The following is a 16,893-nucleotide window of genomic DNA, read 5'->3' as shown; positions in this document are numbered from 1 at the left end:
TGTTTCTTTGTTTTAATGACAGTTCCCAGCCCTTGGGCATGTCATGCGCGATTAATTCCCTGGCTCTGTTGAAGGCAGCTGGGATGAAATTTCTTCTGCATCATCCTTTTGGGGATAATTGCTTATAATGTGACGTCAGCCGGATTGATTTTTCTCTCTTGAAAGAGACAGAGAGAGGCGGGGGGTTGGAGAGAGAGAGAGAGAGATCGAGAGAGAGAGAGAGAGAGAGAGAGAGAGAGAGACTGACTCACGGACGTGTGCGGAGGCCACAGACATTAACATTTGAAAATGTGGAATTCCTTCAGGGCAAAAGGAGACGGGGATGGAAGCTTAAAAGTGTGCAGCTAAGACATCAGACTGCAGGGAATTAAGTTTTTCTTTAAAAAAAAAAAAAAATCCCCTCCGCAGAGAGCCACTTAGGTGCTCCTTTCATGCCCGAGTCCCCGTTAAGGTGGCAGCGTCTGATAATTAATCTCGGGTACCCAGCCGCTGCAATAGGCTTAAGAAGACGAAGAGGAGGGGCGGGGAAGTGCGTCACCAGGTGGGGAAGGGGCTGTGCGTTGGGTGCCAAGCGGGAGGGGTGGGGGTGGAGGGGAATAGGGACGGAAAATAGGTTCTGTGTGCTCTCCCGGGGTATTGTGTCAGGAGATGCAGGCTGGCTACCATGTGACGCGGTCCAGAGCTGAAGGGATTGGCCGAGGCAGCGCAGGCGGTGCAGCTTGGCCGGCTTGCTGTTCCTCTCCCTTTCTCTCGCAGCATCTTCCTGGGAGCCTGTAGGTGAAGCAGCACCAGCAGCATCCATGGCCTATCTTTGGGGTTAACATTTGTCTCATTTGGCTTCAGCAGTGGACGGAGCAGACCTCTCGGCAGCAGCGTCGTGAGGACTTAGCTGGGACCTGGAATCGTATCCTCCTGTGTTTTTCAGACTCCTTGGAAATTAAGGAATGCAATTCTGCCACCATGATGGAAGGTAGGATGCTTTCTGCTGTGGTTGACTGGCTTCAGGCAAGGTTTGGGCAGAACAGCGTTGAAGAATGCGTGCAGCCTGTGTCGGTGGCTGGTCTAGAACCTGGTTGCCAGGATTTGCAAGCAGAAATGCTGCAGTTTGCTTGCAGCGGACCAGGGCTCAGACTAATGGAATCAAACCACAAGGCTTCTGTTTAGCTCAGAACCTACAGAGCTCCCAGCTCTTTTGAGAGGAAACAAAACAAAACAAAACAAAACAAAACAAAGCAAAACAAAAAAACTAAAGTGCATCCAGGGAGCTGAGATAGAGCTAAGAAAGAGCTTGCAGAGCAAATAAGTTGGGAGAGAAGATAAGGTTTTCTGCTCTGGGTTCCTGGGACTACACTGATTAAACATTTACAATGGAAACTTGTTTTCTGAAATTGACATTAGATAGGAGAGGTCATTGACTGAGTTATCTATGCTGTCATTTTCAGTGAACTGTTTAAAAATTTTTTCTTAATTTTTGTAAGATATTTTTATCTCTGCAATTTACATCTTATTGTTGGGGTGAGAGGTGCAGCAAATTTGGTCCATAAACTATAGTTATATGGGGATGCCATTGCAACAGAATGAGCAATATGAGGAAAGTGTCTGCGCCTCTTAGCCCTGGGTCCAGGGTGTTATCAGGTTAAAAAAAAGAATTTTGTGCTTCCTAAATGCATTCCATGCAATGATTCTTAGCCAAGCTCCAAATGATTACTTACTGATTACCTTTCTGCATTCAATATTGAGTATAAGAAGGAACTTTCCCTGGGGAGATGTTGTTTAAACTATATTTTGTTCTGCTAAATTACCCTTCCAAGCCTGAGATAGTGACAGCCAAGATTGCTTCAAAAAAGCACCAAGCTGATTAAGAAAGAAGCAGGCAGCCCTACCCCGGCTTTGATTTTGTTTTCACACTACAGGATGGTGCAAAACTCCTGGCCTTTCCTAAGATGACAGGCAGAAATTTGTCCCCAGCCTGGATTTCACAATGCAGAATCGAGTGCATAATGGGTCTCAAATCAGCCATGAAAATGGCAGAGAGGCCACCTCTTAAAGCCAAGGTCTGTCCTACAGATTTTAAACATTCCTTAGAAATTTACCAAAATGGAATAAGAGGAGGATGGTTTCAAAAAGCAGTCATGTAGCCTGCACTAATTTGGCAGAAATGAATTCTTTTTGCTCTCTCTGTTATCATGTCAAAAATTGTTAATGTAATTTTGGGGAGTGAAGAATTCTACAGTCATGGCCCACAGATTTTAGAAAATAGATTTAAAAGAGAGATTGGGTATCGTTTTATTATGGAGCCTGGTCTCAAGCTAGTTCTTTAAAATACTGGTCTAAATAAACTGAGATTACTAATGCTGTAAGATTAAATCATTTTCATTAATTCAAAATGAATTTAATCTTTGAATAACAAGACAAGACGAACAGAAAGTGTATTACTGATACACTTTTCAATTTAAACTCAGGTGGATTACCCTCTTCAGAAAAAAAAACAAAAACAAAAACAAATCTTGTCTACAGAGGTACTGTATTTCTCCAGCTAAATTTCAGTTGCAGTATCTCTTAAAAATAAATCTGCATACATTCTGATGAGGTTTGAATCTTACACATGAGAGTGGAAGATCATTCATTTTTACTTCTTGCTTTGCAAACTATGGAGTTCAAGCGTTCTTTTTGAAGGAAGTTGTATTTATTGATGCTCGTTAATGACTCTCCTGGAAATATTGTCTATTGTGCCATCCCAGAATGTCAGTTCAAAGCCCTATGATAAGCTTATCTGAGCTGCCTAAACTGAAATGAGAACTGTAACAAAGACGTGTGTAGGAGCTGAATTAGCACTATTGCTCTGGGTTTGCCAGATTGATCTAATGAAGGATGTTATCTTAGCACTTGTGAATTAGAGGTGACACTATGGATCCCTTCCATCAGATCCCTGCAAAAGGAAATGGACAAGTGTTCCCATTGGCTTCAAAATTTACATGAAACTAATAATTTGTGTCTACCCACAGTTCCTACTTAAATGCTTTTCAAGACTTATTATCTTAATGGTTCCTGACCTTAGAAAGGCAGGTAGGAATCTTAACCAGAAATCAATTTGCCCGGCAATAGCATTTCCACTTAGTTGCCAGTCTTTTTGGCAATATATGCATGTTTCTGATACTGCATCCCAGAATTTCACCTCCAAATAGCTCTTATTCTGAAGATGTGGCATAGCAGTTACCATATCCATTAATTCACCCCTAGAGGAAGTTAGGTTGTTCCATCTATCACAGTAACCTTGGAAAGATAAGGAACCCCCTAAAGTCACCCTAAATCCTGTCATGGAAGCCCTCTGCTGAAACATCAGTGGGCTCTGAGAATGTGTCACCCAACATTAAGATAGTTAAAATTGTGTCTCTCCTCAACTAGTACATGTCACACACACACACACACACACACACACACACACACAGAGTTACACACATGTAGTCGTCAATACTACATTATTAACACTACATTATCAACACTAATTATTAAGAAAGGGAGAGACCCTACATTTACATTGTGTATGTATATATATTTCTATATTCACCAGAGTCCGTTAGTCTGCTGCTCAGGAAAGCATGGCCATGGCAACTTTTCAAGCCACTTCTCTACTTTGTGTAAAACAGGAGTAAACAAATAGTCTTCAGAATGGCTCATAGTTTAGGTTTGTGTTCTTGTTTTGATGGAACAAGATATGAGCTCCATTCATCCAATGCCTATTAGAAATTCTGGTCATAGATGAGGAACATTACTACCTCCACAGTGATACTAATATCATATAAGGTAGTGAAATAATTCTGCAGGGGCCTCCAACATGTTACCAGTAGTTTGTGGCCCCATGATTCCTTTCAAATATTTTTATTTAAAAACATGCATTTTAATTTTATATTTGATTCATTGATTCCTGCAGTCTTTATTTTTCGGCAGTGGTTGGTATTGAGTTGTGTCTTTCCTAAAGTATGCCACGTGATATGGAGCCTTCCATGGTATGAATGTGAAGGGAAGGAGGGTGAGCAAAGGGAGTTATTTGCTTAAAGGCACATGCATGGGTTAAGCTTACAATGCGGTCTATGTGGTTTGGGCAGCTCATCAAGGATTCTGTTGTTTTCACATATTATTATTAAAGTTTGAAAATGCCATTTTAGCTACCCCTTCCAAGATAAGTGAAGCTAAGTCAGGGTTTCTTAGGAAGTCTGTTTACTTGTAGGGCAGCCTGGGAAGTTGTCCCTTGTCTTGAAGAACTGCACCAAAAGTACTTGTTTTTAGTTCCATGGTCAGGTTCTTAGGTACTGTACTGGAAGGATAAATGTTTGGGCACCAGTGGTTTCATCCTGTGTAACAATTTTTGAGATTAACAAGCATATTGTTAATGGCTTACTGGATATAATTGATTTAATAAATTTTATTATATTTACTATTCACAATAACCTGTGAGTAAGTATATTCTGCATGCAGTAGTTTTGGTGTCCTTTTTCTAAATTGGAAAAATAAAAAATAATATTTTGAGGCAGAAAAATGGCAGAATGGAATATGAACCCAAGTTTGTGTTTTTTAAATCAATTCAAGGTCTAATAGATGGTATAGAATGAATGAGATTCCTTTATTATAAAAAAAAAATATATATATATATATTTTATATATTAAAATATATATATATATAAAAAAAATATATATATATATATATATATTTTTTTTTTTTTTTGCCTCCTTGAATTGTAGAGGAAAAACAATGAACCAGCATCATCACCTGGCTGTTTTGCCCCCAGCGTGTTTACCTCAGAAAACAGAATACACATTTTTCCTGAATTCTCATAAATAGAGATGAGAATTTTCTGGACCCAAGTTCATTTAACAACAAAGCTCATATTTTTGACCCCTCATAACATTTCAATAGGAACCATTTTAAAATTTGTATCAAGATGGGCATCGTAACCTAATTGAAAACTAGGACTTGATTTCTTTTGTGGCATATTCTGTCTCTCTTTTTTTTAAATATGAATACTCACAGGACCATGCCTTTTAATTCCTCATTATTGCCTTTTATCTCCAAAATTATTGTTTAGACAATTTTGAACAATTGTAAATTAATTGAGCTTCTGTTGTTGCAATGAACCTTATAATAGTAAAGATTTTTTTTTCTCCGTCTAGAAATAGAGTTTTATTTATTTGGAAAATTCTTTGATGTGATCAAAAAGGAACAAAGCATTTTCAAGCTGGAACTATTCATTTTCTAGTTAGCTAAGAAGTTCTAAAGGGAATTCTCTTAATTTCCCAGAAATAGTGAAGTTATTTTGGAAAATCTTAAGCATGCGTATGAGATTCTAATACATGGACTATCGTATATGTAATTTCTCTCCTTCCTCAAGGTTCAGTGTTAGAAAGGGCCTTCTTATATGCATAAGTTCCCGTACAACTCCAGGGATCAACTTTAAATCTCTACGAAGAATATGCAGCTTTAAAACAATTATCTTAGCTAAACCATTCTAGAAGACTGGGTAAATCTTTCTGTTGGATTTGATTGACCCATACGTTATCTATGTTTCAAATAAACAAATTGCAGGAAGTCACCAGCTCACAGCTTTTATGTTCCTGAAAGTTTGTTTATGAATTGCTCACTTGAAACAAATTTTCCCATAGGGATAATGATATATATGATGATTAGATTCCCACACTGGTCCTTCAAAGGCTATTGACCCATTATCTAGTTGAAATACTAAATATTTGCAATGAAATGTGTGAAGAAGAGTACTGATACTGCAGTAAGTAGCCAGAAGAGAACCATGGAATTAAATGTGTTTTCAATTTTAAATGTTGCTATTTGTAAAAAGGAAGGTCTAATTAAAGGACAATGAGATGGAGAGAGAATTTGAAGGTAGTTTTTAGGTATAGTTTCAGAAGTTTTAGAGACTTATGGCACTGGATTTTCAATTATGTTCAATTTTACTTCCATACTTGTGGTTTACTTTTTCTCAATTCAACTTTATCATATATACTGCTGTTGAACTGTGATTAATTTCATTATGTAAACTCGCAAATGGAGTTAATAAAGGGAGAGAGAATTTACTGAGATGATGGTACAGGAGTTGAAAGGGGGAAAACGCTTAAGGGATTATAACGGATTTGGGCTCACGTGTCTGAAAAAGTCCCTGAGGAGTAATGAACTGAATAAGGAGATAGACAGGAACTGGGGGCAGGATCCCCTTAAGGAGAAAGTGGGTGTGTGGCAGAGGGGCTGGGTCTAACCGATTTCTCTGCTGACTACCAAATATTTCTGCGGGCACAGAATGGTTTGCTTAGAGGGACCGGGCTACTGGGGATGGAGCTTTAGACTTGGAGAGGGGTCAGTCCCCTTTCTCGGAACATATATGCCATTTAAGTGTATCCACAGAATGTCACAAAGATACTTAGAATCTTTATTTAAATATCGTATATCATGTCACTTCCTTGTTGAGAAAAACTTCTCTATCTTCTCATTTCTGTTAAAATTCATTGCATACTGGAGACTGCACACTCTGGCCCACTGTGCCTCTCCAAGCTCATTGCATGCCTTACTGCCACTCTCGGAGTGTTTAGAAAAAATGCTTTCCTGCCTCAGGGCTTTTGCTCTGCCTAGGACACTATTTTGCCAGTTCATGGAGTGACCGATGTTCTTGTGGTCCTAGCAAAACTGCCACCTTCTCAGGAGGGCTTCCCTACCATCTTGTCATCCCAAGCTCTCAAACACACAACCTGGGCCACTGAGTACATCCCAGTCTACCCTCTCTCCTCAGAGATGTATTTATGATTCATCATTATTTAATGGTGTATGGGCTGAATTTCTCAGAGCTAAGCTCCGCAAGGGCAGGAATCTGGTCTATCATATTCACCTCCTTACCTTTGGTTCTTGACACACAGTGGACACTTGGTGTGTTTATTTATTGGATAAATGAGTAAAACCAGATATAAATGACTCCAGTGACTTCATATGGTACATTGTAAGGTATTATTTGGTGCATTATAGTGGATGTAAGAAAAATAAATGCTCAAACTTGTTTTCTTGCTGGAGAAGCAACATGAAATGAGAAAAAGCAATGTATTATGAAGTGGGATATTGTGAGATACAGATAATACATTTTGAGAAGCAAAAGAAAAGAAATAGTCCATTTGACAATATATGCATGAGCTTGAATTATTTTGGTGATTAGCTCCAAAGAAATGATTTTATAATACAAAGAGGCAAGTTATAGCACAGCCATTCAAAGAAATTCCCAGGATCAGTGTTGTCAATATGCTGTACAGATTTTTCCTTCTCTCTCTCCCTTCTGCTCTCCTTTATTTCTGCCTTTTCGTTCTCTTCTTCTCTCATTCTTCCACCCCATCTTTCTCTTCTTGGGCAGTCTTTGCTTTTCTCTGGTTTATGACCAAATCTGAAAATCCTGGCTCCTGGAGCTAGAGTTTGACTTGGAATTTGGCAAAGTATTTTTAAATAAATAAATGAATATAAATGAGTGTAATGTTGTATGATATATTTGTGCAAGCAGTGGCAGTGTCTTATGGTATATGAGGCTTTTCAAATGCCAAATTATTCCTGATCAGAGAATTCATTACTCTTGGAAACTCAGTATGGTCGTTGAATTTGTGCAGTGGATTTTTTTTTTGTAGAAAGAGCATGGACCCAGAAGTCAGACATGGGTTTGAGCCTTAAGTGTTGTGACTGCTTGGCTGTGTGCCTTGAAGAGGTTACTGTAACTTCCTGGGGTTCTGTTTACTTGCAAACAAAATAAGAGAATTGATCTGCCTACCTCTAGAACTTCTAGCTCTAAGAGTTTCTGGCATTCATTGAATGGTTTGGAGTCTCCATTCTTACTGTCTTCAAGGTTTACACTGAATGATTGACCCCTTTTCCTCCCATCTCAAAATATACTTGTCCCTAACACAAAAGCAATTCAAATGTATTACTATCTTCCTTTTGTTGGATACTCCTCCTCCTTTGTTGGATGCTGCTCCTTGCACGTATGCCACAAGTTGGTCTTGCACGTTTAAGGTACTGGAAGACAAAAGTGCAGTTATGCAACCCTTTTCTATAGCCCCTAGCATAGAACTACTTGCCATGTACTCATCAGAAATTGCATGAATTATATGAATGCATACTAGGTGTTCGGCCCTGTTCCACATGCTAGAGGTTCTATAGTGAACAATAGATACAAAGTCCTGCCTATGTGGACCTTCCTTTTAGTGCGGGAGAGATAGGAAATAAAATGAAACACAGAGTACATTTGATGGGGATAAGAACTTTGGAGAAGAATGGAGTGGAGAAAGGGGATGGAGGAAGTAGTGGAAGGAGTAGGGTGGAGAGGGTTGCTATCGTAAATAAGGTGGTAATGGATGGCCTCACTGAGAAGCCATATAAGCACAGACTTGAAGGAGCAGAGGCAGTGAGCAGCCATTTAATTATTTGGAGGAGCAATCCAATGTGGAAGGAAGAAGAGCATGTGCAAAGGCCTCAGAATATGGGCAGACCAGCAAGGATAGGGAGGGAGATGTTCAAGAGAGGAACTTAGGGGTAATATATATAAGTAGACACTCGTGAATCTTCAGTGGTAGTAAGGCCTGCTTCCTTTTGCGTTAGTCACCATGAGCCTGTGTTATCCATGTGTCTAGTGACAGGTAGGAATTGAGAAGCCTGGCATTCTGACACGGGTTTTGTGGTGCTTCTTGGACTCATTCTTTCCACATATTAAAGTAAATGGGTGAATATCATGCTCTTACCTTAGCTCATGGTTCCAAGCCCAGAGTTAGAGCTGAGTGTTCAGCTCCAACTTTAGGCTTGAACGTTTCCACGCAAGAGAAATGGTCCCATGACAAGGGTGACCCCGGAATCAAAATCACCTATCAGTTCAGAAATGTTTGACTATATACAAAAGACCATCATTTGTATTTTTTGTTCATATCAACTCCTTCTTTTAATCGAGACTAGTATTTTAGGATTTTTAAAAAGAACCATGCAGAGTGACTCATGGTACATATCTTTAACGAACAGTATAATGAGTAAAATATTGTGCTCACTTAGGACATTGTCATAAGATTATATGACATTTGCATACGCTTCAAACTTTCCAAAATGCTTCATTTATTCAGCAGATAAATCAGGAGCTTTTTTCTTAGTTTCAGGTATTCTAGGCACTATGAATACGACAGGCGAAAAAAAGGCAGCTGTCGTCTCTGTCCTCAGAAGCTTAGGGTCCAGTACAATGTTGTCACACACTGTTGTACATATGCTTTTTATTCTCACATCATCCCTGTGTGGTAGGAAGAATAGGTATTACCACCCTTATTTCAAATAGGAAGAAAGTAGAGCCCAATGATATTAAGTGACTTGCTTAAGGTGACCATCTTACCAAGTGGCAGAACCAGCATTTATTTACTATGCTTGACTCTTACCTCCTCACACCTGAAATTGTTTGGCCTGGGTCTCTGGCTGACAAGCAAACAACAGATTGACTAGATTGGACACAGTATTTCAAAAGCCTTCTTCAGTACTAAGCAGAGTAATTTTATCAGCAGGTTATGATCATTCAGATCAGCCATCAGCTTGAAGAAGGTCACCTAACACAGAAGTGTTTCATCCCAGTGGGCTTCTTTCAGTGACCCTCACTGGTTTTCCAGAATTTTATGATGAGGAGGGAAATGTGATATCAACCAGCCAGCAGACTCTAAACTTTCACAGCTTACCTTCCACACAACGTTTTATCAAAAAGCTTGGCTCCCGCTATGAACAAAAGCCCTTTCTCCCTGAGAAGGACAGTTCGGTGTTCACTGACATTCTGTGAAAGCCTTGACCGTTATCAGGAAAACATGATGGTGTGTGCTGCCATTGAAGATTAACCAATCTAGTCCAACCTCATTTTACAGCTGAGGAAACCAAAACCAAATGAAATAACTTACCCAAGGATTTTTATTCTCTCCGTAAGAGGACACGTCAAAGTTGATTTTTTTTTTTTTTTTTTTTTTTTTTTTACTAATGATTCCAAAAATGTGAATAGACAAAGACTTGGAACCCATGGTGTCTTTCACATTCAAAGGTGCTGAGACTGGTTGGGTGACTGCCCAAAGACACACAAATGAATGTGTCCGCAGGGTCCACCGCTCTCCTGAGTACACACACAATGTGGCCATTTATAGCTCTCTCCTGTGCTTCCATGTCTCATGCATCTAATGTCAATGAGTCAGCGCTGTGTAGAGGGAAGAACCAGGACTTGAAGGGGCTGGATCTCCTGACTAGTTCTATGACCTTGAGTGAGTTCTGGAACTGCTTTGGCCTCTGCATCCCCATTTGTAAGGTGGGAATAATGCCGGCTCCCTACCTCGTAGGGTCATTGTGAAGATCAAATGAGATAATAAAGATGAAAACATCTGCAGAAGTATGGTGCATATGCCAGTTATTTTCTCAGATCATTCTCTCTCAGACTGATTATTACGTGTGGTTTCTTAGCATTCAGGGGCTAGGTATTCCTGCTTGCTGTTTTACTTCTCAAGTAGATTATCGCTGCACCCTCTTTTGTAGATAGGCCTACAGATTTCTCTCCTCTCTTCACCATACTGTTAATTACTAGCATATTCTACATCATCCTCGATTCTCGATGTCCACGGGCTACGCTACCCCTTTCTTGACGGTGGAAGACATCACAACCAATCTCATCCATTTTTTTCTTTTTTAAAAAAAATTTTTTTTAACGTTTATTTATTTTTGAGACAGAGAGAGACAGAGCATGAACGGGGGAGGGTCAGAGAGAGAGAGGGAGACACAGAATCTGAAACAGGCTCCAGGCTCTAAGCCATCAGCACAGAGCCTGACGCGGGGCTTGAACTCACGAACCGCGAGATCATGACCTGAGCCGAAGTCGGACGCTTAACCGACTGAGCCACCCAGGCGCCCCTCATCCATTTTTTTCTATCTCAACATCTATCTCAGTGTCTATCTCAACATCGTAGACTGGGCTGCCCCTGCCAGTTGTTTGGAATTGGCACATAAGATGATATCACATTGCTTTCCCTACCACGGGCAGTTTCCCAAAGTTGAAAAACGACGACTAAAACAGGAATGTAGGTGGTCTCGCTGTGCAGTCAGCCTTTACAGATGCCCTTAGTGTATCACTGAAAAATGACAGGTGAAAAATTGCTCATAGCACTAGGTATGGTAACAGTGGTAGAAAATGGTCTGCAAGCCCTATAACAGGTAGGACCCTACTCCTGTTCTACAGACTCTAATCAGCAAGTTTTTCTTAGCCTCTTTGTTCCTCCAATTCAAAGAACTGTGACTACCAGGTAGCTAAGCCACAGTCAGTGTTTGGATTCACTCCTGATTTCTCCTTCCTGCTTGCCTCACAACAGTAGGCCCTTTAGAGCTGTGGATTATCATTCCTAAAAGATCTTGGCTCTCTCCCTTTCATCCTCTGCTACCACCCCTGATCAGACTTTGGTGCTTCCAATCCATGCTTCTCACGGCCATCAAAGACATCACTTTCCCCCACTTGCCTTTGATTATTCCCATGCTTCTAAGACGAAGTGCAAATGCCCTGGTGTGCGGCATAACACTTTCATACACAGGCAGCCTTATCTGCTCATATCCCGCTGTGCCAGCCAGACGGGGAGCTCCTTGTCCTTCTCTTTCCCTTGTATATGCTCTTCTTTCCCTTTTATGCAAGGTCGCAGTCTGTTCTGATCACTCAAGGTCAGACAGAAGTGCCCCTCTTCAATGAAGCCTCCCACATTCCCCCACATTGAGAGTGAGGTGCTCCCTGAGCTCAGTTAGCTCTCGGTTCTTGCCCCTCAAAGCCACATATTGGAAGGGTTAAGAGCACTGGCTTTGGAGTCAGAATGACCTAGGTGAAACCTCATGTATGTGACCTTGGGAAGCTAATGCACCTGCTTCCTCATCTAGAAAATGGAAGTGATAATAACAGTTAACTTTCTCACGGGTAATTTGAGCACATGAGGTCATAAGGATTAAACCAGAAAGGGCACTTATAGCCAGTGAGTTCTCCAGAGATACAAGACCAATAGGTTAAGAGGGAGAGGGAGAGCAAGAAAGAGAGAGAAGGAGAAACGGAAAGGGTGAGGGAGAGGGAGAGGGAGAGGGAGAAGGAAAGAGAGAGACAGAGACAGAGGGAGAAAGATATTTTTAAGGAACTGGTTCACTTGATTGTGGGGACTGGCATTGCAAGTCTAGAATCCATAGATCAGACTGGCAGGTAGAGGTTGATGCTGCAGTCTTGAGGTAAAGTGTTAAGCTCTCAATAAATCTTAGCTGCTATTTTCTGTTATATACCTACCTTGTTTGTTCCTCCCCCAAGAACCAAGGACTCCTCCAGAGCAAGGACTGTGTCTCATTCAATTTTGTATTCTTTTTTTTTTTTTTTTTTTTTTTTTTATTTATTTTTGGGACAGAGAGAGACAGAGCATGAACGGGGGAGGGGCAGAGAGAGAGGGAGACACAGAATCTGAAACAGGCTCCAGGCTCCGAGCCATCAGCCCAGAGCCTGACGCGGGGCTCGAACTCACGGACCGCGAGATCGTGACCTGGCTGAAGTCGGACGCTCAACCGACTGCGCCACCCAGGCGCCCCTCAATTTTGTATTCTTAATGTGTGGCATGTGTAAGTGCTCAATAAAAATCCAGTGAATGAATAAATGCTATTGAGGGATCACATTTTGGGGGGAAATATGCAATATTTGGCCCATAATAAAGATGTATGAAATGTTACTCGGTTGGGAACATTGAAGGCACCAGTATGGCTCCTGGATGCCAGGCAGTCCCCAGGACTGTGCGCCACCACCTCTCCCCAGAGCACCCATCTGCCGTGTAGGGTCACTCTGGCAGAGAGCCACATTCTGGTTCAGGAGCATGCAGTTGATCTAGTATCTCACAAAATCTGCCTGACTGCTTTAATTGTTTTGCTTTCATTTTGAGAGAGACCAGGTTTCATTGTAGAAAACTCAGAAAATAGGAAGATAACAAAGAAGAAATTGAAATCACCGATTATCGCATTATTATGGAATAATGAACCGCAGTTTGGCGAGTGTAGAACATGGACTTTGGGGACAATCTGAGGCTCTTCAAGCCTCAGCGGTATTAGCGGTCAAGAGGGTGAAATAACACCTTCCACATAAGACGTGGGGAAATTAAATAAGATAACATATGGACTTCACTTGGCATTTACCTGGCTTATTAACTAAGCACTCAAGGAATGCTAGCTCTTAATAGCTTTACATGCAAAACAAATATTTATGTCAGAGAACCCAATTTGACCTGTACATGTATATGCATACATGTGTATATATACACACACAGACAGACACAGCTTTCACAATTGACGTTAGATTATAACCACTGTCCTAGGCAGTGTGTATATTTGTTAAGAGTGTAGGATCTGGAAGCAAACTTCCGGCTGCAACCCTTGACCTCTGTACACTTGCCAACTGTGTCAGTTTAGGCATCTCATTTACGTGCTTTGTGCTTCAGTTTCTTCTTCTGTATGAGATAATCCCTATCTGGAAAGGCTATGATAAAGATTAGATGAACTTAATATATTGTACATAGTTATTATTATTTTTATAACATATAATATATATGTGGTATATAATATACATAAAGAACAGTATTTGGTACAGAGTAAACGCTCAGTCAAGAAATGTTAGCTATCATTATCATCCCCCTGAAGTAGTCTCCAAAAGCATTATTTTTACCGGTTGTGGCATATGCCATTGCATCACGATTTATGTTATGATTTCCCTGTTGTCAGACATTTAGACTGTTAGCTGGAGCTTGATGTGTATATTGAGCTAGAATGGCTCATATTAACGAGTCATGTGGTGTGTCGTGAATTCTTCATTTTCATTTAATAAGATAGCCCTGTGAGGTGGTAGAAGTTCTGCATTAGGTTCTAGTCCTGACACTGCTCCAGCCAACTGAGTGACTTTGGACAAGTCATTTAACACTGGGGAGAGAAAGCAAAGTAGTAGAAAGAGAAATTGATTTTAATTCAAAAAATTCTAACATCTCCTGGCACCGTTCTTTATTAGCTATGAGGATGAGGCCAAAAATTTACCAGGTGGGTAGGAATTGATTTTTTATGTCCTCTTTGAAAGTCCTGGCTGTATATTTCAGGCAAGTCCCCATCTCTTCAATTTTCCCATCTGTGGGATCGCAAATGAGTTTCCCTGCCTTTCTCACTTGGTTGTAAACATCAAAGCACAAAATATATGTGAAAGTACTTTTAAAAGCAGTAAATTTACATGTAAATATAAAGTAATATTAGGGCTGTTGTTATGTTGAGTATCTTGGAAACTGTTTTCAAATTCACATTAGGTTAAATAAGTTTGAAGGTGCTAACCAGTTTTCAAATGCCCAGCTCTTATTACAAGGCTTTCTGGATGTATCCCCACTACAGTTAACTGTTCTCTCAGTAACTTCCACCCTTCATGCATACAAATGATTTTCTTCATTCCTGGATACTAGGAATGCACACCTTTCCTCATTTGATGAATTATTTATTTGAATGGGAAAAGCTATATAGAATTTTGTGAAACTGGGTAAAAATAATGTTTCTAATAATGAATATGCAGTGGAACAATTTAAAATGCATTTTAAAGTGTGTTCGAATGAAATCTATCTTGGCCTAGTTGCAAAACCAAATATAGTTCTGTATATAATCTCAGCAAGGTCTAATCCATGCAATCTAATTGCCAGATCAAATTATGTAATCTGGATTTCTTCTCTTGTGTTTTCCGCCATCTTCTATCTTTGTGGCAACCCACTTCACGCTGGCAGATTGAAGAGTAGAGATTTTTGCTGCCTTGATGAATTTTCGCTAAGATACAGAGGAAGTTTTTCAGTGGCAGTGAAATGCTGTGAGCTAGCCATGGTTCTAGATGTGAGATACAAGTGAGCAAAACACCTAGAACCCTTGCTCTCCTGGAGATTGCATCTGACTCTGAGGAAACAAGACTCACAAACCAAATGAATAAACAAGATTATTTCAGATGGTGGTAAAATCAGTGAAAAAAAAAAAAAAAGACAGAATCATGAAAAGAGTGGGAGTCGTGGTGAAAGCTGTTTTAGGTGGTCAGGGAAGGCATGTAAGCTAACCCTTCTTCACGAGGTGACCTGAGAAGATCTGGGAGCAGAGTATTTCAGGAGTGAGAACTGCTGAGGCCAAAAAACTGCCTGAAACTTGGTAAAGCTCAAGGAACAAAAGAAAAGCTAATGTGGCTGGAGACCAGTGAAGGGAGGGGAGGGAAGCGGGAGAGAAGGAAGGCAAGATTCAGATCAAGCAGGGCTGTGTGGGCAATGGAGATGGATCTGGAATTGGTTGGGAGGCAATGGAAAGCCACTGGAGGGGTTTAAGGAGAAGTCATATTTCCATTTGCATCTTTAAACAATTACTTTGGATGTTGGATGGACTTGAATAGCTACAGATGGCCTTCTGGTTTGTTTTTTTTTTTAATGTTGTTTTGAGAGGAGGTTGTCTTGAATCTGTGTTTGAGTAATAACTACTCTGACTTTATTTAATTGTTATGTTAATTTTCTGGAAAGCTAAGAGAGATTGAAAGGGATTGTGGTGCCCTTCCCCTAAGCCACTCAGCACTGTCACTGCTGAGGTCTGAGGGCTCAGGGGATGGTTTAATTGAGCTATGGAATGAACTCTGTTTCTAACCCAAATGGTTCTGATGTTAGATTTTTTCAGAGGCACAATGACGGGTAAAAACGATGAAAATCTTAGAATATATCATGTGCTTTTTTTCTCATGTACTTGTTTTTAAATGGCTTTGAAGCACTTCAATTATTTGATAGTCATTTTGATACTGAATCAACCAGTTTATGAGGCTGGCTTTCATCACTGAAGCTCTTTCCCTCTAAGCCAGATGGAAAAGATAGTAGTACGTAAGAGATCTTGCTGTTGACAGAGGTTGACCTCTCCGTGTTCCATTTTTCTCCACAAATTTTTCGATTAAAACCTGTGTCCTTGCTAAATTCCATTGAAAGAGACCCCGACTGTCTCTCATAACGAAGCTCCCCTCCTCCTACCTCCAGGGGCTCAATCTATTCTCTGAAATGTATTTGTAACCCAGAGGAAAATATATGAAGCTTCCTGTAGGTGGGACTTGTTCCTGTTCCATTCTTCTTTATACCAAAGACTCTGTTTTTCTTTTCTAATTACCTCTACGATATAGGAGGTAAGTGTTCAGGCTTAGAAGTCAAAACAGACATGGGTTCAAGTCCTGCCTCTGCAACTTACTGGCTGTTTGCGTTTGGGCAAACCTGAGTTTCAGGTTGTCTTTGTTGATTGTTTCTTTCTTTCTTAGCTTTTTAATCTATCATGAATTTACAAGATTTTCAGCAAGTATTTATTAAGGCTCCAAACATTGTGCTAGGTGTTAGGTGTTCAGTGCGTATGGTAAGTAAACATGAACACAGGTCTTGTGGACCCTACAGAATAATGACAAAGACATTAAATTAATACAGATAAATAAATGATTATAAATGAGCAAAATGCTATAAAGGAAGCACTGAATCAGATTCTCAAAGAGCTTTTTAAATATGGGACCTAACCTGATAAGGTGAGGGTAAGTTAGAATTGTTGTAAGCATCATACGACACTTTGCTTTTAACATATGGCAGTTCCCCCTTTGCTGTGGGTTTGCTTTTGGCGGTTTTAGTTACCCACGGTCAAACAGTCAACAGATGATCTGCCTTCTGACCTTCAGAATGTCAGTAGTAGCCTAACACTACGTTACAGAGCCTACAGAGCTTACGTCACTCACCTCGCTTCATCATCACGTAGACGTTTTATCATCTCACATCATCACAAGAAGAGTGAGTATTGTGCAGTAA

The 16,893-nt window shown here is 40.3% G+C and overlaps 1 protein-coding gene across 23 annotated transcripts in view; it reads left to right on the top strand.

Annotated features, from left to right (window-relative positions):
- Positions 1-228: 228 nt before the first annotated feature.
- SGIP1 (SH3GL interacting endocytic adaptor 1) overlaps positions 229-16,893 on the top strand; it is a 201,186-nt gene continuing 184,521 nt past the window's right edge. For 14 of the 23 annotated variants that reach the window (XM_060624208.2, XM_060624215.2, XM_060624214.2 and 11 more), the window contains exon 1: positions 598-970. In XM_060624208.2, coding sequence (XP_060480191.1) covers positions 961-970 — 10 coding nt within the window. In that variant the 5' untranslated portion in view covers positions 598-960. Of the gene's footprint in view, positions 542-597; positions 971-16,893 lie in introns of those variants that run through there. The other 9 variants (XM_060624210.2, XM_060624209.2, XM_060624216.2 and 6 more) reach the window with 3 other exon arrangements.

The sequence above is a fragment of the Panthera onca genome, chromosome C1 (genome assembly GCF_046562875.1).
Source record: "Panthera onca isolate mPanOnc1 chromosome C1, mPanOnc1 haplotype 2, whole genome shotgun sequence".
Classification (NCBI taxonomy): Eukaryota; Metazoa; Chordata; class Mammalia; order Carnivora; family Felidae; genus Panthera; species Panthera onca.
The sequence above is the reverse complement of the archived record's forward strand: the minus strand, read 5'-3'. Positions and strand labels throughout refer to the sequence as shown.